Source organism: Notamacropus eugenii, chromosome 4 (assembly GCF_028372415.1).
Source record: "Notamacropus eugenii isolate mMacEug1 chromosome 4, mMacEug1.pri_v2, whole genome shotgun sequence".
NCBI classification, from domain to species: domain Eukaryota; kingdom Metazoa; phylum Chordata; class Mammalia; order Diprotodontia; family Macropodidae; genus Notamacropus; species Notamacropus eugenii.
This window is the reverse complement of record NC_092875.1, coordinates 74,774,155-74,797,355: the sequence shown is the minus strand read 5'-3', so window position 1 is coordinate 74,797,355 and position 23,201 is coordinate 74,774,155. Positions and strand designations below refer to the sequence as shown.

The following is a 23,201-nucleotide window of genomic DNA, read 5'->3' as shown; positions in this document are numbered from 1 at the left end:
GTACTTCTCAGAGCCAGAAGGCATCACAACTCTCATGACTCATTGCTTAATCAACTTAGTACCAAAAGGTGTGGAAGCTTTTCTACAAGCAAGCCTCCCCCTAAGGAAGCTCCTCCTTAGACAAGTGCTCCTGAAATGGGCTCCACATGAGACCTGTTAATGGGTGGGGAAGATCTTATTATCCCATTAACATTACAATGACTGAAGAAGTTGTGGTATATGAGTGCAATGGAATACTATATATATATGTATGTATGTATATGTATATGTATATATATATATATATATGTATTTCTCTTGTTTTTTCTCATGGTTCATTTCATTGGTTGTAATTCTTCTTTACAACATGACTAATGTGAAAATACGCTTAATATAAATATACATGTTGAGCCTATGTCATCTTGCACACCATCTTGGGGAGAGGGGAGGGGAGGAAGAGGATGGAGAAAATTTAAAACTCAAAATCTTGTGGAACTGAATGTTGTAAACTAGTAATAAATAAATAAATTTTTTAAAAAATAAATAATTTGTTTTGGGGGATGAAGAGGAAAACATGCTCCACCCTCTCTCTGACCTCTAAACATGTATGGGTAGACAGCCAGATTTATAGTCCCTTCAGAGGTCCCTATATGTGTGACATTTTTGTTTTTAGTCACCAGCCTCACCTGTGATCCTTGGGCTCTTACAATCTGACCTACTGTGGAAGAGAAGAATTTCATGCTTCTGAGAAAAACTTCCTTCTACTCCCACTTACCAAGCTTTCTCCTTCTAGAACATTGTTTCTTTATTAATGCCCAAGAGAATCCTAAGGCCTTTCTGGATGCATTTTGAGCTGTGATTCTGTTGAATTTAATAACAGGCTATCAATAAAAACCTTTTTGCTATACCTGGAGCTCCCATCTGGTAGACATGCCAGGAATGGCAAAGAGAATCTCCTCTCTCTTTCTGTCCTGGAATGACCTAAGGCTCTAGCTTAGGGCTTTTACTTTTTTTTTTAACCTGAAGACACAATTGCACAAAATGAATACATATTAGAGAAACTGGATGCTTTCTGAAAACAGCTGGCAAATAGAGAAGGTCAACAAACTCCTTGAAGAAGTCAAGGATGGCACTGCATGAGAGCCAGATCATGAAAAAAACAGGGAGGGAATGTCCCTAGTTCTCACCACACAGGGGAAGCAGCTATCATTTCTTCTTAATGTAACTATCCATCTGTTCTGGTCATGCTTCCATTTTCTAGGGGCTTCTTTTGTCCTTCAGCCTCTAATTGCCCCCATGGTTGAAGCCATTGTGGAGGCAGTATACTTTGGCACAGAGGAGGTGGCAGGAGCCACCAAGGCCCCCATGCTTCTATATGTACATGGTTCATTGCAGTGGTAAAATACTCCTATACCTTCAATGCCCTTCTTTTCATGGCCTTCCCCATCTTTTAAAGTCTAGTTCTAGTGTTGCCTTCTCTCTGGCCTATTGCCTCTACCCAGTTTCACCCAGAAATTTCTTCTTCTTCTGAGCTGCCCCAACCTGCGTGTTTGGTCCACCTCTTTGGGCCTGAGTACACACAGTCTAGCATTACTTCTGGGCCAAAGGTGTAAGTCTTGTCTTCCAAGCAAATCTGGAGCTCTTCCACAAGAAGATTAGAATCTGTATTTTCTTCCCCTTCTCACACCTCTGTACTCCAGTTTCTAGACTCCTATAGTGCCAGATCAGGCCTAATGTCCTGGGCAAGGGAAGCTGTGTCAGGCTGCCCCAGATTCCATGATGACTAAACACAGCTGTCTCCCAGCCAAGAAGGTTGCAAACAAGGCAGGCACACAGGATCAGCAAGTTCTCCCACAGCCATAGTCTGGCTCTTGGAGGCTGGAGTCCACTGTCATCTGATGTGACATTATCTTCTCCTCCCTACCTCAAGGCCTTCTTTCTTCTCCTGGTCCTTCCCATTTTCTTCTCTATTAACCTACATCCTTTTTTTTCTTCTTCCTTTCTCTTTCTTTAATATCTTCCTTTCTTCCTCTTTCTCCAGCCTTTCTCCTCTCCTTCCAGTTCAGTATATCTCCCTCTTCAGCCTTCATGTCTTTTTGGTTTTCTTTCATTGAACTATAAGCATTTAACAAACTTTTCTCCCCCATGCCCTGGGGGAGATGCTGGAGGAGGGACGAGGAGACACCAGGATGAACTAGTCTCAATCTCTGCCCTTCTTACCTAATCACAGATAAGGATAATGCATATACTCAGACATATGGGCCAACTGATAACCCATGAGAATATGTGCATAGAGAAGTCCAAGTGCAGAGGTATTTTTTTCCTTCCCTGTCTCTTTTTTGAGGATAAAACTGTTCCCCAAACTTTCTCCCTCTGAGTGACCAACATAATGGGCCCCATGTCATAACCATTAGCGCATAATCCCTCCCTGGGCCCTACTGTCTTCTTGAATGCCTGGGGGTAAGAGGTGGGAAATGTCACTAATTTTGTGGACCCCCACCTCCATTCCAAAGTCAGAGCTACACCTCTGTTTACTAATCCACTGAGCAAAATCCAGAGAGAAGCCTCCAGGGCCACACTCCTTGTGAGGAGCCAATGGTAAGCAGTCACTGGGGCGGTCCCTCCTGCCAGAGCTCTCCAGTCTTTTGAGGGTCCAGGTTGAGAGCTAGACACTTAGATTCTAGTTCCAATTCTGCTCCTGATCTTACGCAAGTCTTTTCCCCACCCCCAGCTTTTTCTGAACTTCAATCTCCTCATCTGTGAAAGGGATAATGATATTCATTCTCCTCTCCAACTCTGGCATTGACTATTATGAAGGTTATAAGAGAGACTGGGAAATCCAAGAAAGAAATCTTATCAACTAGTTCAGAAAGACAAGGAGTTATTAGTACCTGAGTGAGTTGGTCTTAATTATTATTGAGAGGTCCTTCCCACTCACAGACCATGAAGACATAAAATCAGCTAACTCCCACAAATCATGCAATTTGGAGCTTGAAGAGACCTTAGAGATTATCTAGTTAAGTCCTCTTATTTTGCAGAAGAAGAAACAGGTCCTGAGTTGGAAAGGCTGCAAAAGGATGCATGATATAGTGGATAAAATGCTTGATTTGGAGTTAGAAACATCTGGATTTGAATCTTACCTCTGAAACTTAATAACTCTTTGACAGGACAAGTCAGTTAAAGCCCCCTAAAGCCCCAGTTTCATCTATAAAACAGGATAGCAATTTCAATTTTACTTATCTTGTGGGGCTGTTATGAGACTCAACACATGAAATTATTATATATGTAGTCTACAATATAAATTGCTTTTATCGTCATTAGTCTCTCCCAAGGTTGCACAGATAAGAAACTGAATAGTTAATATTGGGACTCTGGATCTAGTGCTCTTCACACTACACGTTAGCTGCCTCCTACTTTACTTTTGCTTGTCAAGAGCCACATTAACACATGTCCTAGTAGAGGTCAGTAAAAACCTAAGGAATAAAGTGCCTTGGTTATTAGTAACCTCCCTGGATCCAGTATAGAACAGAGAGTCCAGGAGAGCTGGATTCATTTCCCAGCTCTGTCACTGTCTTTCCATGTGACTTGAAAGCATCTTCTCTCCTCCAGGTCTTGATTTCCCCATCTGTAAAATGGAATTGGGGCAATATAGAATTAGGGGTGGGCTAGGATTATGTGCTGATGGTCCCTAAAGAACCTCCCAGCTCTAACATTCTGTGTTCTAAGGTCCATCCTGGCTCTGACACCCTGTGTTCTAAGGACCCTCCCAGCTCTGACAGTCTGACATTCTGTGTTCTAAGGACCCTCCCAGCTCTGACATTCTGTGGTCTAAGGGTCCTTTCAGTTCTGACGATCTGTATTCTAAGGGCCCTACTATCTTTGATGGTCCATGTTCTTTTAAGGATCTTTCTAGATCTGGCCTACCTTTACCCTAGTGCTCACTCCCCATTTTTCTACCATTGTAGAACCATATACCATGAAGATTATAAATATAATTTTTCAAGGGTTTGTTTATAAGGGAGAAAAGGAGTAAATTACAGGCCTCTCACCACAGGACTATAGTGGGCAGTATTAAGTTAGTGTGTCTTTCTGTTGTTTCTAAATTCATTTTGGGCTAATCAGAAACTTGGGTTAGTTTCTCCAGCCTCCACTTGAAACTATTTAACTTTGCCCTAATTTCCAGGGCCAGGAACTGCTCTCAAGCATCCAACCAAGCCATTATCTGCCCCTCAATTCAGACTATTCTTGTTGTCTCTAGAAAACCGCAAACTGAGTTTGTGTTCTACCCAGAAGAGTACCCACTGGTTCACAGTACAAAGGTATGCCAACCCTCAGTCAAGAATGAAGCCCTTTTATTATGAAAGTTAGCTAAGTGGTGCAGTAGATAGAGAGCTGAGCCTGGAGTTAGGAAGCCTTGAGTTCAAAAGCAACCCAACATAGTAGGGCAAGGCATTTTAATGTCTGCCTTAGTTTCCTCAACTGGGCAATGGGGATAATATTGGCACCTACTTCCCAGAGCTGTTGTGAGGATCAAAGAGGATAACAATTGTAAAGTGCTTAGCACAGCACTATGCACATAACAGACACTTAATAAATCCTTCCTTCCTTCCTTCTTTTCTTTCTTTCTTCCTTCTTCCTTTCTTTCATCCTCCCTACCCTCCATCTTTTCCTTGCTTCCTTCTTTCATTCCTTCTTCCTTTCTTCCATCCTTCTTCTTTTTCCTTCCTTCCTTTCAAGGGGCAGAACATAATTTTTCCATATTGTTATACACTCTTCATCATCTAGAAAAAAATAATTCTCCGTATCATTTCCCAAAGATGTCCAGATCTACCCAAAGTGCTGAGTTCTGTAATGACAGATCCCTCAAATTTCAGATGCAAACACAAGTCATTTATTTAATATTTTATTTCCCCCAATTACATGTAAAAACAATTTGGAACATTTGCTTTTGAAAATTTTGAATTTCAAAATCTATCCCTTCCTTTCCCCCGCATTGAGAAGGCAGGCAATTTGATAATAGGTTATACATGTGCAGTCATGCAAAACACATTTTCACATGAGTCATGTTGTAAAAGAAAATCCAAACCCAAAACACAACAACATAAGCAAGAAAAATAAAGTTAAGAACAAATACGCTTCAATCTGCATTCAAACTCCATCAGTTCTTTCCCTGGAGGTAAATAGAACTTTTCACCATAAGTCCTTCAGAATGTTCTTGGATCTTTGTATTGCTGTGAATAGCCAAGTCATTCACAATTGATCATTGCACAATATTGTCGTTACTGTGTACAATGTTCTCCTGTATCTGCTCACTTCAATTTGCATCAGTTCATGTACATCTTTCCAGGTTTTTCTGAGAGCATCTTGCTCATCATTTCTTATACTAATTCTATCAAAATCATATGTGAACACAAATCAAAGGATCACGGTCATCATTATTGCCATGCATAGCAATCATCCACTCAGGTCACATCTGATTTACTATGTTCAGTTCAGGTGCCACATTTGAGGGAAAGGCATTGATACACTGGACAGTGTCCAGAAGGGGGCAGACTGGGATGGTCATACAAGGATTGATTCAAGGGAGGCCTGGAGAAGACTACAGTGATTGTCTTCAAACATTTGAACACTATCCTATAGAAGAAGGATTGTTCTACTTGTCCCCAAAGGGCAGAAATAGCACCTCTACACCCCAGTCACCATCCCCTATAATTGAGAGGCGACGAATTAGAATAAGTTATGGACTAAGTATACAGCAGAATTTTGTAACAGTGAAAGCTGTCTAATAATGGGATGGACTGCCCAAGGAAGGTAGTGGTTTCATCAATGGAGGCCTTTAAGCAGAGGTCAAATGACTACTTGTTAGGGCTTCCTAATCAGTGTGGGTTAGACTAGATGCCTTCTGAGGTCCTTCCCATTCAGAGATGCTATGATTCTGACTTGAGTTAGAAAAGCTCATGATACATGTGTATGAACATTTCCACACAGTAGTTTTGCTACTCAGTTCCTGCCCTTGGGAAACAAGAAAATTCTGTTTTCCGCAGTTCTAGGTGATAATGGTCACGACCTAGCACCAACAGGTTAGAGGTCAGAGACTAATGCACAGGCTCAAGGAACTGCATGAGAAAGGGCCTATCAGACAGGAGAACATGGAGTCACATAGCCTGGGGATGGTATGGGGGAGATCCAAAGTTCATAAAGCAGTCTAAGAAGCCCCATCTTTCTGAATATGTTGTAGACATCCTGCATCCTTACTGGGGAGGCTACCCGGACATTGTAAAGATTAATAAAGGCTTTCCTGAGTTTACAACAGGTATTGGTCTTTGTTTAAGGTGAACATGTTTCTCACTGTTGGGGGCTGCTCCCTCTTACCTTCAGAATCAAATACAGTTGCTTTTGCTGGGCATTTAAAGATTTTCCCAAGTCAGACCCTTTCTAGCCTCCTGGTCTTCTCAGACACATTCTACCATACAGTTGCACTGGGATACTCAAAGTTCACACAGGAGCCTCTATCTCCCTTCTCCATGCCCTTACACTGACACCTTCCCTTTCCCCCAACCTACTGCCCCTCACCCCTGCCCCTCAGTTTTCCTGGATTCTTTCAAGGCTCAACTCAAAGTTGATGTTCTATAGGCGTTTCCCCTCAGTCCTCTCTGTTGTTAGATTGAGATTACCTTTCACTTACTTTGTTAACATGTTATGCATACCTAGTTATTTCTAAATGGTTTCCTTGATTAGAATATGAGCTCTTTAGGGGCAGGAACTTTCTCCACCCTTTTTATTTATATTCCCAGTGTTTAGCACAGTGCTTGGTGTATTCTAAACACTTCTAGATTGATTGAAATGAATGAAAATCAATTTTTAGTGTATGAAGCTAGAGAATCACAGAACTACGGAATCAGGGAATGCTGGAGTTAGAAGGGAATTTGGAACACAGATCAGACCTGGAAAAGAACTTAGGGGTCCTCAGGTCTGCCTCCCCTCCCAACACAAGTGAGGAAATTGAGACTAGAGAGAAGTAACTTGCCCAAAGTTTTACATGTTAAGCAGTAGAACCAAAAATAGGAGCCAGGTGTTACAATTCTCAAGTCAGAGTTGTTTTTACCCTCCTAGGAATGGACCAGGATAGAAAGGCCCAATAGCTACCAAAGTTTTGGATGGGCAAGAGATGACCTTCCAGAGGTGCTCTGATGAAGGGCTGGCAGGTTGTTTTGTACAGAGTTCAGAGTCTAGGAAGTCAGAGAGTTCAGCATAAGGTCACTGGCAAGCAGATGTCCAAATCTTCCCTTCCTCCCTTCCTCCCTTCCTTCCTTCCCTTCCTCCCCTTCATCTTTTCCTTCCTTCATTCCTTCCTTCTTTCCTCCTTTCCTTCTTTCCTTCTTCTTTCCTTTTTCCCTCCCTCCCTTCTTTCCCTCTCTTCTTTCTTTCCCATTCCTCCTTCCCATTCCTCTCTCCTTTCCTCCCCCTCCATTTTTTCCTTTCCTTCCTTCCTTTCTTCCTCCTTTCCTTCCTTCCTTCCTTCCTTCCTTCCTTCCTTCCTTCCTCCTTTCCTTGCTTCCTTCCTTCCTTCCTTCCTTCCACCTTTCCTTCTCTTTTTTCTCTCCCACCCCTCCTTTCCATTCCTCTCTCCCTTCCTCCTCTCCATATTTTCCTTTCCTTCCCTTCTTTCCTTCCTTCTTTCCTTTGTTCTCTCCCTCTCTCCCTTCCTCCCTTCTTTCCCACTATTCTTTCCCTCCCATCCCTCTTTCCCATTCCTTGCTCTCTTTCTCCCCCTCCATCTTTTCCTTCTCTTCCTTCCTTCCCTCTCACCTTCCTCCTTTCTCACTAACTTCTTCTCTCCTCTTCATCTCCCAAAAGAATATTCCCTAGTAATAAGAAAGGATAATCAAACAAAACAAACCCATATATTGGTCATATCTGAGAATGTGTGTTTTGTTCCATACCTCTAGTCCAGCCAGCTCATCTCTACCTTTTCTGCCTTTCTTATAGGTCAAACTTGAGCCTGACACTGCCTGTATTTTACCCTGCTTCTGTTGCTTTCCTGGTTGAATCTGGATGTCCCCTAAGAGGGTTATTCGTAGGCAAAGGAGGTTAGAAGTCGTGTGCATAGAACTGATTTTTTCCAGACAGAAATCTTGATAATGGTGCCAATGTCCAAGCAAGAGAAAATGGTCAGATTCAAGGTCTTCCTTCACTTCCAGCTCCATGTCTCTTGCCTCTTCTTTGAAGGAAGGAGGTGCCTTTCCCTCTCCCTCCCTAGTGCTGTTTGCTTGGATGATCTCTTCAAGCAGGGCCAACTCCTGCCAGGTTAGAGTCCCAGTTTCCTGAGAAGAGACAGGTTGAGGAGTGTACTCCAACATAAAGTTAACCATAGGGGTCACTGTTCAGGGTTCCTCTGGTGGAAATTGGGAAAGGGGGGATTTCTTGTTAATCTCAAAGTCTAACTCCTTCCCAAGAGCACCAAAGAATCTCATAGTCTCAATGCCTTAAAGACCATATCCAACTCATTTTACAAATGGCCAACCTCAAACCTAGAGTGGTTTCAAAGGTCACAGAGCTAGTAATTTGAAGTCACCACTTGAATTCAGGTCTTTCAGTGCCAAATTCCAAGCTCTTTTCATTATATGTTAGTGCTACTTCATTCAGTCCAAACTTACTCATTTTCCTGAGAAGGAAATTTGAGGCCCAGAGAAAAGTGCTTCTCTCAGGGTCCTAGAAGTAGATGACAAAGCTCCTAGCCCCATGAACCTAATGTGAATTCTTTTCCTGCTGCTCTACAGTAACTTAGGAAAGCCCTCAGCACCCCTTTCAGCAAAGGATGGAGCTCATCAGCCCCAAGTCTCAGGATAGGTAGAGTTGGAGGAAGGGCCCAGGAAAACTTAGAGGCTCCTAAAATGGGACAAGGGAGGCCAGTTAGATGAATGGGAAAAAATCGCACCTGAAATCTAGGTCTGAAATGTCTCTCTTTGCTCCATGTCCAGGGTGGGACTCTCATCCTAGGGGAGAGATCACTTAACAAGCAGATTGACAAATAGCTGGGACCTGGGGCAAGAGAAGAAATCTCTCATCTACACCCCTTCTCTGTGAAGCAGACACAGCACCTTATGCAACAGGCTGTACCCAATGCCAGGCCTAGAAAGAGCTCTGAGATTTTTAGAGCATAAAGTGTTCTGAGGTCCCACAGTGATTCTAAGATTCTATTCTGATGGTTTGAGATCATAGGATATACAACAGAAAGAGACTTTGGAAATTATCTAGTCCTGCACGATCATTTTGCAGAAGTTTCCTAATGTTAAAAGAAGTCTTCTTCAGTGCCCTGAGATAAAATAATCCCTTACTGTTCTAAATTCTTTGGAATCTCCTCTTCTAGAAGTCCTCCAAGGGCTTGGAGATCCTCAGGCTAGACTAGAGATCAACAAGAATCCTTAAGTTAGACTTTGAGATGGACAAGAGTGGCACGCACACCAAAGTCATCCAAGGCCCCAAAGCAGTGGGGATAAGCTGGGCCAAAACTATCTGGTATAGTTGGTTCTGCAGCCACCTGTCTCTTTTCTCCAAGCTGGGAATCTAGCCTGGCAGGAGATCACTCAGGCCAGCAGTACTGTGGAAGAGTGCCTTCAAGGAACAATGCTACCCACATAGAAAGTCTGGGTGAGACTCTGGGGCATCCAATTCTAACCTGGGTTTCTTGGGACTGGGAGTAAAAGAGAGTCTAGTCTTCTTAAAAGAATCTCTGTGCTCCCGGAACACTAGTCTAGAAAAACTCTTTGTGCCTAAGGGACTTCCTCTGTAAACTGAGGGTGGTAGGAGAAATGATTTCTAAGGCCCTGTTTAACTCAAAATTTTATGATCCTAAGATTTCAATGTATCTTAGGACTTTAATAAACTGAAGGATCTCCAAGGACTTAGTGAATAAACCTCAAAGCACTTTTTAATTCCTGAAGTGGCCATGAGTTGTCTAACTAGGGCTACATTCCTGGGAAGAATTCCCAGGAAATGAGACTGAGCATTTATTCTTTGAGGATGGAGAACCCTGAGGAAGGATAAACAGAGAAAATAGATTGTAGAAGAACCAGTCCATGGCCATAGCCAGAGAGTTGTGGGAGAGCATTACAAAGCAAGGACTGGGGCAAGGGTTTCCTCTGGAAGGAGAATTGCGTTCAGAGAGAATTGCAGGTCAGAGAGACTTGGGTTGGAATCCTTGATCTGTCACTTACCACCTCTGTGGCCTTAGTTAACTCATTCCTTTTCTTTACGCTTTTCTCCCCTCCAGATAACAAAGAATAAAGAAACAGTTCAGCAAAACAAGCGCATTAACCAAGTCAGACATTATATACAATTTTCCCCGCCTGTAGTTTTTTTATCTTTGCAAAGGAAGGGAGGTTCATTCTCATATCTTCCTGAACCCAAGCTTGGACAGTATTATTTTGCATTACTCAGTTTAGGGGTTTATTTGTTTTGGCCGCTGCTGTTTAAAAAAGTATTTATTTAACATCTACTATGTGCCAGGTACTGTGCTGGGCACTGGAAATCCAAGTCTCTTCTCTTAAGGAGCTTACTTTCTATTGGGGAGAAACAGCATGAACACAGATAGATATAGATATAGATATAATGTATATTATAATATATACATATACACAAAACATTTATACAAAACAAAGACCATGGAGAGAAAGTCACTTTTCTGGGGTTCAATGTCCTTCTCTATACAACTAGAAGGCAGAAGATACTTTCTGGTTCTAATAAAACCTCTGACTCTGTGATTCTACCTGAGAAGTCTTCTTCCCCCTTTTCACCTCCCCTTGCTGCTAATGTGACTGCCTGGCCCTGATTCCTGACTGGTCCCATAGTAAAATCCCATAGTCCCAGAGCTGCTAGGTTCTGATATTGGTATAATCAGGATGGAGCCAGAAGATCAGGTTTTTCTTCTTAATGTCTGTCAAGCCCAGATTTCCATCCTTGCCCGCCTCCCTTGGTCCCTCCCAATGGGTTCCTCCCTAACTGCTCACTTGTAAGAGACTCACCTGCTCCTGCCTTCATGGCCAAAGGCAGCCCAGAAGAGACATGGCCAGCATATTCTCATATCAGAGCTCTGAGGTTGATTGGTGTGAAAACAACTTCCAGCACTTGGGTCTGGTGGCTGAGTTCTACAACACGGTGAGGTTGGGGGTGGTGGAATCATTCTGGTGCTAGACCAGAGCCTGGAGCAAAAGTGAAGGGCTCAGGATGCTCCCCACATAGAAGTCTGGGTGAGACTCTGGGGCATCCTAATCTAACCTGGGTTTTTTGGGTACCTCAGTCCTAGGGGCATTAGGGAAGGGATTTGAGTCTAAGTGGGGCAGTGAGCTGAGTGTGGGAGAGACTTCTATGGGAGAAATTCTAGAATGGGATGAAGAAGCCTTGGCTCTAATCCCAGCTCTTTCATATATTGGCTATATGACCTTGGGCAAATCCCCTCCTCTCTCTGAGCCTGTACTCATAAAATCATAAAACGTGATTTTATTTAAAGGCCATTGGAATGGCCCTTAGAGATCATTGAGTCTGATCCCTTCTAGTTCTGACATTTTATGAGTTTTATGAGTCCAGAAAAGGAGAAATAGGGACAGGGTGAGGGTTATGAAGACCAGTGCACACCAGGGGCTTGGGGTGGGGTGGAGTCGAGCCAGTCATTTACAGACAGTTTCATTTATGTCTGGAGAAACTTCTTTTCCAGTCTTCTGGGCCAGGATAGATGATGGCCCATTAGGCTTGGTGCTTACCATGCACCTCTGTTAGCCCCACCTGGAGCTAGCAAAACCCCCTTTCATCCATTAGCAGTGCACAGAGATGCCCTTTGAATGGTCTATTGCTGTATTCAGTCTGTGGGAAAACCTCCAAAACCTTTAGCCTCTCACCTCCGTCCTCTTTGTTCCTGGCGGTTGTAGTGGAGACACACTAGGACTGGTTAATGTCAGGAGATGGCTTTGAGTCCTGATACTAGGACCTGACTCCTGAATCTAGTCTAGATGTGTGATCTTGGACATATCACTGTCTCTCTGGGGCTCATTTTCCTTCTCTGTAAGATGAGAACAAAATATCACTTCACATTGCTTCCACAGGGTTGTTGACTTTGAAAATTTAGTTAAAGAGGAAGTGAGAAGTTACTGTTTAACTCTTCTCTGTGGCCTCTCTCCTTCCATCTGTCAGTTCTTCCCTTGTCCTCAAAGATAGGACAGAGCTTGGTGATAGCTTGAGCTGTATCTCCAAGAGGGGGAATGGATAGCAAGAAGTCAGCTGTCCTCCCCATCCTAGGCAACCTGGAGACCAGGGAAACATGTTTCTTAGGCCAGTGGCCAGGAGTAAGGCTCAAGAAGAGCTTAAATAGAGAGGGATAGGTCACAGGAAACGAGTGCTCAGAAAAGCCTTCCTGGAAGAGGAAAGACTTGAAAAACTGGTGAAAGCTGGAGAGGAGAAAAAGATGCCTCATTCTGGGTAACCCCAAGACAGAACCAGGGGCGGAGAGGGGTAAATGAGGACAGTTATGGGGAAATTTCTAACAAGCAGAGTTGCCTCACAGTGGACTGGGCTGTCCTTCTCACTGAGGGACCTTGAACTGACTGCCTTCTCAAGAAGACTGTGGAGGAGATTCTGCCTTGGGTATAAGATTGACTTCAGTGACTCAAGATCTTTCTTTTTCAGCTCTTAGAGGCAGCTTTGCTTAATAGAAAAAACTTGATACTGAGGTAGAGGACCTAGATCCAAATTCCAATTTTCTACTTATTAACAGTGTGACCTTGGACAAATCATTTCTCCATTCTGGGTCTCAGTTTACCTATTTCTAAAATGAAATACTTGGACTACATAGTCTCTAAGGTTCCTTCCAGCACTAGATCTTAATGATCCTATAAATCAGTAAGGATAGAGGTGCTCTAGATGGAAGATAGAACCTGAGAAAAGGTGGGGAAGGAAGCATAGTTAAATCTACAGAATGTGGAGGCACTGGGTGAGAGAAGGGTTAGAAGGTGGTGGGGACTAGGGTGACAAAGGATCTTAAATGCCAGTCTTAAGAAATGTCTGCCCATAAACCACCTCAGCTTGAGCATCAGGGTATGGTCCACCCCAGACCTAGATCTGAGACTTTTCTTAGGATATGGCCCAGTGAATGCTAATAGCATCACAGATCTAAGATCTCAGGGCCTCTGGAAGGGCCCCCCCTACCCAGCTGCTCCCTTCCCCTTATTCTCAGTGGCTCAGACATTTTTCAGATTGATAAGAGAGAAGCCTAGCCCTGCTCAGTCTGAGGAATTTCAGTCTAGCGAAGCAAAAGGGATTGCCCAAGGTCACACAGCAGATTAATATCAGTAAGATAGGACCAGAACCCAAGTCTAAACCAGTGTTGTTCAGTTGTTTCAGATGTGTCTGACTTTTCATGACCCCATTTATGATTTTCTTGGCAGAGATACCAGAGTAGCTTTGGCATTTCCTTCTCCAGCTCATTTTACACATGAGGAAACTGAGGCAAACAGGGTTAAGTGATTCACCCAGGATCAGACAGCTAGTAAGTGTCTGAGGCCACTGAAACCAATGCTCTATCTGATGTGCCACCTAGCTGTCCAACCCATACCCACCCAACAATTCCCTCTACTATATTTCCATTAAGTGATCATCTAAGACAGTTGGCTCACTACCTGTGAAGACAGCTTATCCCACTCTGAGGCAGTTCTGCAGCTCCAGTCCCACCTTCAGCCTTGAATCAGGACAGACTAGGGGAAGACAGAGCAGAAAGAGAGCCAGGGTGCTGAGTCTAGGAGTCCCCAGAATGATGGGGAGACATGACCCACCCAAAAAAATAGCTTTTTAAAAAAATCAATGACCTATTCAATCAGATGCTAGATGAATTCTAAACAGGGTTCTTACTAGACAATTAGTAGTAGTGCTGGTTCAGTGGAAAGACCGGATTTTCAGTCTCAGCTCTGCCACTTCCAAGCTGTGTGACTTTAAGGAAGTCACTTGACTTCTGGGCATCAACTTCTTCATTTGTAAAATGAGGTGGACTAGATGATCCCTTAAGGTATCTTTCAGCACCTATGATTATCTATGATCACATGGACAAGATCTGAGAAGGCAAATGAGGGAAAGATTTCCAGGGCATTCAGTACTCAGATCAGTCAATCAACAAGTCAGTCAACAAACATTGATTAAGTGCCTATCATGTGTCAGGCACTCTGCCAAGCTAGGGATACAAAGAAAGGGCAAAGAGAAGGAGCCTATAGAACTTTCAAGTCAAGAGGAACCTCGAAGTGTATCCAGTGTAACTTACTTATGCAGGAATGCCCTGGCAATATTCCCAACTGCATCATCCAGCTGCCATTGCAATGCTTCCAGTGAGAGAAAGCTCAGTGTCCTTAACACCTATTCCCTTTTTGGACAGCCCTGGTAGGAAGTAAAATCTTCTATTCTGAAACATCACAGCCAATTCTGCCCTCTGGAACTGAGCAGAATAAATTAATCCTTCTGGGTGACAACTCTCCAATCTAGTCCAAGATGAATGTTGCCACCAAGGGGGTAGCTAAGTGGTTCAGGGGGTACAGGGCTGGCCCTGGAATCAGGAAGACCTGCATTCAAATCTGGTCTCTGACACGTACTAGCTGTGTGACCCTGGGCAAGTTAATTAACTTTGTCTGCCTCAGTTTCCTCAACTATAAAATGGGGATAATAATAGCACCTATCTTCCAGGTTGTTATGAGGATCAAATGAGATCATATTTATGAAATGTTTAGCACATAGTAGGTGCTATATGAATGTTATTGTTTCCAGTTCCTTCAATGAATCCTTGTTTGACACAGTCTCTGCTCTTTTCTCCACTGGGGTTTTTTTTCTTTATGCACTCCAAATTTTCAGTGTTCTTAAAATGTGCCCTCAGAATTCAAGGCAGGATTGCAGATGAGGTTCTGAGCAGGATGAGGCTTGAGCCAGGCCTTTGAAGATGACTAGGTCTGTCCAGTCCTCTAGGAAAAATTCCTGAGCACTCACCCTCTGGGTGAGACTGTCCTTTGACTTTCTCCAACACTGACTGTACCCAGGCCTCCTATGGGATCCTGGGACTATGAACTCCCAGAGGTAGGAACCTGGATTGCTCTTCTAAGACCTAGTACATAATACTCTGTCAGACCTATGATCTCATGGATGCCTCTGCTTTTGCTACTGATGTGGATCCCAACCCATCTACATCTCATCATGTGGCTTTCTTGTCTGCTTCTTCCCATAAATACTTGAGGATTTACCCAGTGCATTGTAGGGCTTCCTCCTGTTCTTTCAAATTCTGTGGATACCAATGCAGTGCTCAGCCAGTCCATCTGTTATCTCTTGGTCTCACTAAATAACCAACCTACCTCTTTTTCTGGCCACAAATATTATGATTCAATTATTCCATTTAAATTAATATTTTGTTGATATCTTTTGTTTTTATGTTTCCAAATATACCTGCCTTTCCATTCACTGACCATTCCCTACCGCCTAAAAAAAGTCAGTTACAGTAAAAACAACCTACACAGTGACTAAATCTGACAGTATATGCAATGTTCTGTACTCATAGACCTCTTCAAGGAAAAGAGAAAGAGAGGAGGAAGGTATGTTTCCTCAGCTTTCATCTGTCATTTCAATGACATCTTCATTAGAAATATGATGCAGCCTGCTTAAACAATCCCCCCCGCCATGCATCTTTTTATTGCCCTTTGGAAAACCTGTAAATGTGGTCCTTCTGAGATCATAGTATTTCACTGGTTGAAGTCACATGGCATCACCAGAAGATTATCATGGTTGAGGTAATGAACTTTTGAGGCAGCAAGCACCTTGAGATCACTAAAAGTGCTTGGCCATCCCATCCATCCTGTTCACTTTCTGTTCAGTCTAGGCTCAGCTCATTATTCATTGGGAATGCTTCTCTGAGATCTGTGTCTTAATGGACTAACTCAATGGGTTTCATGTCATAAAACAGTTTTCATCCCCTTCGTTTTTCCACTGTGGATAGTTAGAGCAATGATGGGGCAGCTAGGTGGTGCAGTGGATAGAGCACCAGCGCTGGAGTCAGGAGGACCTGAGTTCAAATCTCACCTCAGATACTTGACACTCACTAGCTGTGTGACCTTGGGCAAGTCACTTAACCCCAATTGCCTCATCCTGGGTCATCTCCAGTCATCCTGATGAATATCTGGTCACTGGATTCAGATGGCTCTGAAGGAGAAGTGAGGCTGGTGACCTGCCCAGCCCTCCCTCACTCAAAACAAAGTCAAGTGCAAGTCATGTCATCATATCTCTGATGGCACGGTCTTCTTTGGCAACAAAGGACAAACACACAGTTAAAGCAATGCCATTCAAATGATTATGAATTTCATTGGTAAAGCTTCATGCTATTCTGGGGTCCAGTTCAATTCATCTAATGTCATCACCAAATGGTAGGAGTCCTTGGAGACTCTTCTTATCAAAAGATGCTTCTTTTACTTAGACTCAGAGCAAATCACTCTCCATGACACTGGGGAATACTGTTTGTCGATATAATTATTTTATACCTCACTTGATGTTGGAACTCAATAGACGTGGAGGAAAACTATCTTTGTGATCTCACATGTCATGAAATGTTTTTAAACAGCTTTTCTTTTTTATTATTATTATAAAATTGATTATTTCCTTATTAGTAATATTATTTATAATATATTTTATTTTTATTTATTCTCATTTTATTATTTATGAACTTATCAGGTAAAAACAATTATGCTCATTTCTCAAACAAAGAGCTGAAAAAGCATTATACAAGAAATCTGGAATCTTATGCCCTAGAAGGGTTCTTGTTTTTTTACATAGCAAGTTTACCATAGTAGCTCCAAAAAGGTTCCGCTTGTCCACATCCCTGAACTTCCTTTTGCTCCCTTTGGTAGTTTTTCATAATGCTTGATTCATTTATCTCTTTTTCTTTCTTTCCTTTTTTTTTAGTCATCACCATTACTACTCTTTTTCTCTTCCCCCATAACTGACCTTCCACCCCACAAGTAAAATTCCCTCCCTTCTGACAAATAAATGTGGTCAAACAAACTCAAATCTACACACTTGAAATCTCTAGTACATTTGCCCAAATGTAATCTTTGACATTTAGCTCTATTTGGTTTCATCCTTTTAAATTCAGCCCACTAACCTGACATTAAATGATATCCCTTCACAGGGAAAACAACAACAAAAAATATTTATGCTCACTATGTACCAGGTTCTGTGCTAAGTGCTTTACAATTATTATTTCGTTTGATCCTTATAATAATCCTTTGAGGTAGGTGTTGTAATTATCCCTATTTTATAGTAGGGGAAACTGAGGCAGACCAAGGTGAAGTGGCTTGCCCAAGATCACACAGCTAGTTTAGTGTCTGAGGCTGGATTTCAACTGAGGGCTTTGTGACTACAGATCTAGTCCTCTATCCATTGTGCTACTTAGTTGTCACAACTCCTCCCAGCTCACAATTTTAGATTACATATCAGATAAAAAAAAAAAACAGCTTTATTGTTATTATAAACCATGGCAGGGAGAGGCAGTAGGTGACTAATGGCTTTCTCTTGCAATATGGTTTTGACCATTTCCTCAGTCAGTCAAGTAGACTCTGATTACAACTCATTTCCCATTGGTATAAAGAGATTACAATGAGGGAAGGTTAGAATGCAGTCTCCTTGTAGCAGGCTTTGGAAATGGGACAGGGTAGTTTGGTTCTTCCAAGTCAAAAAGAGGGAATTCTTACCCTGTTAAAAAAATGTTAAACAGGATGGGGCCAAGCGCAGGTCCCTGAGGCCCTCCATGGAAGTCTCCCGCCACATTGACCTTTAACCATTGCCAAGTGCTCTTGAAGTCTGGAAACAAGGTGGGAGGGAGTAACAGGTCTGTTAATAGACTGACAGATGTTTTTACAACTGATGATGTGGGACATAATCAACAGCTTGACAGACGGATTTCTATTTTGTGTGACAGGTGAGTGGAAGGAATTTGGGGTTGGGCCTCCCAACTTGACCTTGGCCATGGTTATTATTTCACAGATCAGCAATGTCTCCTTCTTCATCATTGGACCTCTCATGATGTACCTCATGCATCCTTATGCCCAGAAACGCTCTCTTCTCATGCAACTGCCCTGGGTCCTCTACATTTTAGTAGGTATGTTGGTCCCACCCCCTGGATACTCTGGCCATCTTTCTGGTTAGAGAACCTTCTGATCAGTGTCTCCCCAATCCTGGGAGTCCCTTCTTAATGTTTCCCTGACATAGGGGACTCTGGCCATCATCTTTATAATCCAGATCAGTGTCTCCCAGGCTCTGGTATCCCCTGGTCAGCATCTCCTTTATCGAGGGGTCCCATGGTGAGTATCTCCTTGACCCTGAGGTCCCCAGCTGATATCTCCCTGGCTCTGGTACTCCTAATCAGTATCATTCCAATTCATTCTCTATATATCAGAATTTCCCAGGATCTGGAGACAACTGGCCAATGTTTCTCTCATCCTTGGGTCCCTGGAACCAGGAGGGTTATACTTGGCTATTTGTAATGGAAATAAACCTGAAATTGCCATTTATTGCTGTGGTGACTTTTCCCTTTTCTGGACCCCAGCTTTCTAATTTGTAAAATGAGTTTGGAATTCTAAGGTCCCTTCCAGCTATAAACTCTAAGTCCTATGATCCTAACAATATTATGGACCTAGCAAGTCTGGAAACATTCCTCCACCCCACCCTCCCAGTGAATAGGAATTATTGATTCTGTCCTGGTAGGGGGAAAGGAAAGAAAAGACTTCTTTGAGGACAAAGAAGTACCTAAGTCCAGACTTCTAAATCTTATTGGTTCTAGGCCTGTTCTCTGTGTACTTCCACATGACGCTGAGTTTCTTAGGACAGATCCTGGATGAGCTAGCCATCCTCTGGCTGCTGGCGACATGCTATTGTGTCTGGTTTCCTCGCTGCTACTTTCCTACTTTCTTGAAGAAAGACAGGTATAAAGGGAGGTGGCCAGCTTGGACCTTTGCCTTCTGCCCAACCTGACCTCATCACTCTTCCTCTGGGCTACAGGTCCTACTTCACTTGCCTGGTCCTGCTCATCTCAATCATGACCACCTTCCTGGCCTTCCTAAAACCAATTTTAAACGCCTACATGCTCAACTCCATCGCGCTACACATTTGCTACTTTGTGAGGATAGAGTACAAGAAGTGAGTGAGGCCTGGTCCAGCCAGCCAAATGACTAGGGGAGGCACAGGAGGGAGGGAGGGAAGAAGGAAGGAAGTGGGCACAGCTGTGTGCACTGAGACCCAAACTCCAGAAATCCTCCCACTTGGTCACTATACCAACACAGAGACAAAGACGCACAGAACCACTAATAGAATCAAAGAATTTTAAGTTGGAAAGGGTCCAAGAAGTCATTTCATCTAAACCCCTCATTTTACAGATAAGGGTGACAAGGCAGACATGCGTATGCCCCTCTCCCCCAACCCCTTCAGACACATAGAGAAACAAAGCTATGCAGTTCTACAGATGCTGCCACATGCTCCCGAGGAAGTCATCCTCCTGCACCTAGGAGCTCAGTTCTCTCCCTGTGGGTCCCCCCACCCTACTCCTTTATCTTTGGTTGGGAGAGGTTACATTCTTGGAATTGGCATTATATAACCTAGTCTCCATATAATCCCCAGGAAAAACGCCCAAGTGAATCATATGATCGTGGTGTCTGTGGCCTGGTGGTCATTAGCTCTGGCCATCTGGATATGTGACCGGATGTTTTGTACCTTCTGGCAACAGATCAATTTCACCTATTTGCACAGTTTCTGGTAAGGGTCAAACTGGAATGAGGGTCAGGGGTTGGGAAGTATGAGGCCTCAACAATCTGAGAAGTCACAAATATGGAGGAGTCCCTAGTAATGGACAAAGAGGGGGTCTCCTGGAGAGGTTGGGAGAAGGGTGAGTTTATGAGGTTTCAGGGGTTTCAAGAGAAATAAGGAGGATCTGGGATTATGGCAGTTTGGAAGGAGTCCTATGGGATGGGGAGTCTTCCAGAAGGGATGAATTCATAGAGATTTGAGAATGCCCTCACTTCTTTTACCTCTAGGCATGTCTTTATCAGCCTGGTGTTCCCATATGTAGTGGCTACCTTAGCTTTTCTGGATGGCAAGTATGAGATACAGGATAACTCTCTGGAAATCCACTACTGGCCTCAGGATGAATGGCTTGTGGGCTTGCCCTATGTGACCATAAAGGGCGAGAAAGCCAATGGTTGGAGCAAGAGCTGCTGATGGCCCCAGGGCTTGGAATAGCCGGTCTGTGGGGCCAATGGGACCAGGTAGGAGCATCTGGGATAGGGAAGGAACCCTCTATCCAGTAGACACGTGTGACCTCACCGCTTATTGATACCCTGGCACTATAGGAAGCAGAATTGAGGTTCAAATTGTAAGATGTGTTATAAGAACCAGCCCATTTAGGAAAAGAAACAACTGGGGAGGCTGTCGATGGAAGGGACCCCTAGCAGTGGTGTCCCTGATGTCTATGGGTATAGTGAAATGAACAAAGGACTTGGGGTCGCAGAACCTAGGTTTGAATCCTGTCTCAGTCACTAACTAACCATCTCATCCTGGGTAAGTTGATTTCTCTCTCTGAGCCTCTTAAGTTCCTTTCACTTCCAAGTCTTATTATCTTTAGGACCATAGACTCTTTCTCTACTTGGCTTCATATGTTTCTCTAGCTTACACACACATACACATGCATGTACATGCACATGCACAAGCCACCCTGAGACCTGATACAGCACATGCATGCATACAAGTGGGTGTTCAGTCTCAACTCTGACATCAACTCCCTGTGTGACTTTGACTTAATGATCTCTAATGGTCCTCCCAGCTCTAAATCCTCCTGCTCCTTTTATGATATGTCGAGGGAGGGACACTTCATTTCTGAGGTGTGGCAGCAACAAAAGGAGAAGGGGACAGAATAGAAATAGTGAAAAGAAGCATTGGATTTGGAGTCAGGAGATCTGAGTTCTATTCCCAGTTCTATTACTGACTATCTGCGCAACCCTAGACAAGTCCCTTCCCCTATCTGGACCTCAGAATCCCTATCTTATAAACAAGTAGATTGAACTAGATCTCTTAGCTCCCCTGTAAGTCTCAATCCCATGAAATCCTCACCTTGCATCTACAGAAGTCTTATCTGTAGTCCTGATTCTCCCTTTTTCTATTCTATTCTTCCACTCCTCCCAGATTTCCTCCATATATTTCCCCCCTACACACCTAATATTTCTCTTCAGCTATTTAGCCTTTGATGTTAGTGGATATTGGATGGTAAAGGCAATCTGGGAAGGGGACTAGACAAGAGAAATCACAAACTCCAAGAAGACCCTTGCCTGAGGTTGGATGAGGATAGCACCTGTTTTTGACTTGGTCAAGGACCAATCACTCATAGGACTTCGTGGCCTCTATATCAACATTCAGTCACTTCCATATTTCTGAGACCTATGTCTGCATTCCCGGTTACTCTCCCTGAAGTGACCTCCAGGCTTCCTCCTTCTTCCTCCCCTATGATGTGCTTCCCTCTCAGATTAACAGGATTGTAGAATCTTAGAGTTGGAATGAAGCCATCTGAGCAGAAATGGCATTCTTAACGAGTGGCCATCCAGCCAGATGACCCTAACTGATGGTCCTTACCTCCAATGGCCCTAGCTGTCTTACTAGCATTCCCTCATTGTCTCTTGTGTCCCTCATCCAGTCCTCTCTCCTCAGCATCTACATTTCTCCTCAGTGTAACCTGACCATAGCATCACAAGAATCCTTGAGTCTTGGAACTGGTGCAAACTTCAGAAGACCATCTACCTGAGAAGGAATTCTCTTTCCACTATTCCCAGAAGGGACCATTCATCTCCACTTGAAGACCTCCAGGGATGAGCAACCCAGCTCCTTCTGAATCAGCATCTTCTACTTTAGGATAGCTCAAAGTTTGGGGAATTTTTCTTTTCAATGAATGAAAATTTTCCCCTTGAAATAACAGCCCTGATTTGCTCCTATCCTTCTGTAAGTGGTCAAGTGAAGCAGGTCTTAGTCAATCTCGTACTTGAAGATGGCTCTCATGTCTCTCTTAAATCTCCCCTCTCTCTAGGCTAAGTATCTTCACTTCCTTCAAATGATTCTCCCATGTTGGTCTCCAGTCCATTTGTCATCCTAAGTCCCTCCTTGGGACCTAGCCCTATTTGTCAATGTCTTTTACAGAAGATGGCTCCAGAATTGAAGGCAACAGTGGAAAGAGTTCTAGGACTGGACACAAAGGACCTGGGTTCAAATCCTGGCTCTGCTATGTCCTATCTGTGCGATCTTGGGCAAGTCATTTCCCTCTTGGGCCTTTGTTTCCTCTCTATAAGATGGAGTTAAATTAAATGACCCCTGAAGCCATGATCAGCCTTTAGTCTAGGATCCCACGTAACAGATGGGGGATCTCAGCAAGGTGATTTTCTCTTGCTTTGGATATTGCTCTTTAATGAAGACAGCATAAAGCCATACTCCTTCCTCCAGGACACCCTCTGATACCTCCTCATGATGTAGAGGCATCCCAGGTTCTTAAAGGCTGCACAACTTCTCTCAGTTCCTACAAAGCTTGGAAGGATTCTTGGACAGGCCCAGGAGTAACGAACATATGTCTGGAGAACCCAGTCTGAGTGTGGAAATGGTACCACCAATTGGGTGGTAGAGTGATGTCATGTTTTGTTTACAAAAAATCTTAAATACTGTCTACGTTATAGAAGAGTTGCAATACACTACCTTGTGGGAGCATTCCCTGCCCCACCAAATCTGTTTTGGAAATAGTACTGGACTAAACTCAAATGTTGCCTTAACTTCTTCTTTTTTGTGCTGACTACATGACCTTAAAATGCATTAAAACTTTTATACAAATTGTTCATTCATTCATTCATTCATTCAAACATCCATTCGTTTATCAGTAATTATATACCTGGTATTTCTTTTTCAACCCAAGTGTGGAACTTCAAATTTATCTCCATTAAATATTATATCCTCTATGAAAGGACTCCTTCAATGTTTTGTTGTGATACAAACCTTAGGTCCTTAAAGGCCATGCCAGTGGAACACAAGTTCTGGTGGGCTATTCCAAGCTGAAAAATACAAGCCTAATATCCAAGCACCTGCCCAGCAGAGTGTGGCATGTATGATCATTGAAAGGTTGGCCACCAGTTAATAAATAT

The 23,201-nt window shown here is 43.2% G+C and overlaps 1 protein-coding gene across 1 annotated transcript; it reads left to right on the top strand.

Moving 5' to 3' along the window:
* The first annotated feature begins 11,017 nt into the window (after positions 1-11,017).
* ACER1 (alkaline ceramidase 1) lies at positions 11,018-22,988 on the top strand. Its single transcript, XM_072601992.1, has 6 exons — positions 11,018-11,136; positions 18,028-18,142; positions 18,824-18,965; positions 19,042-19,179; positions 19,657-19,791; positions 20,070-22,988. The coding sequence occupies exons 1-6, from the start codon at positions 11,044-11,046 to the stop codon at positions 20,251-20,253; spliced, it is 807 nt and encodes a 268-aa protein (XP_072458093.1). The 5' UTR covers positions 11,018-11,043; the 3' UTR covers positions 20,254-22,988.
* The last annotated feature ends 213 nt before the right edge of the window (positions 22,989-23,201 follow it).

Coding starts and splice junctions, on each gene's coding strand:
- ACER1 (XM_072601992.1), top strand. CDS start 11,044: ATGGCCAGCATATTCTCATATCAGAGCTCTGAGGTTGATTGGTGTGAA. Junction 11,137..18,027: donor TGGCTGAGTTCTACAACACG/GTGAGGTTGGGG, acceptor ATTATTTCACAG/ATCAGCAATGTCTCCTTCTT. Junction 18,143..18,823: donor GGTCCTCTACATTTTAGTAG/GTATGTTGGTCC, acceptor TATTGGTTCTAG/GCCTGTTCTCTGTGTACTTC.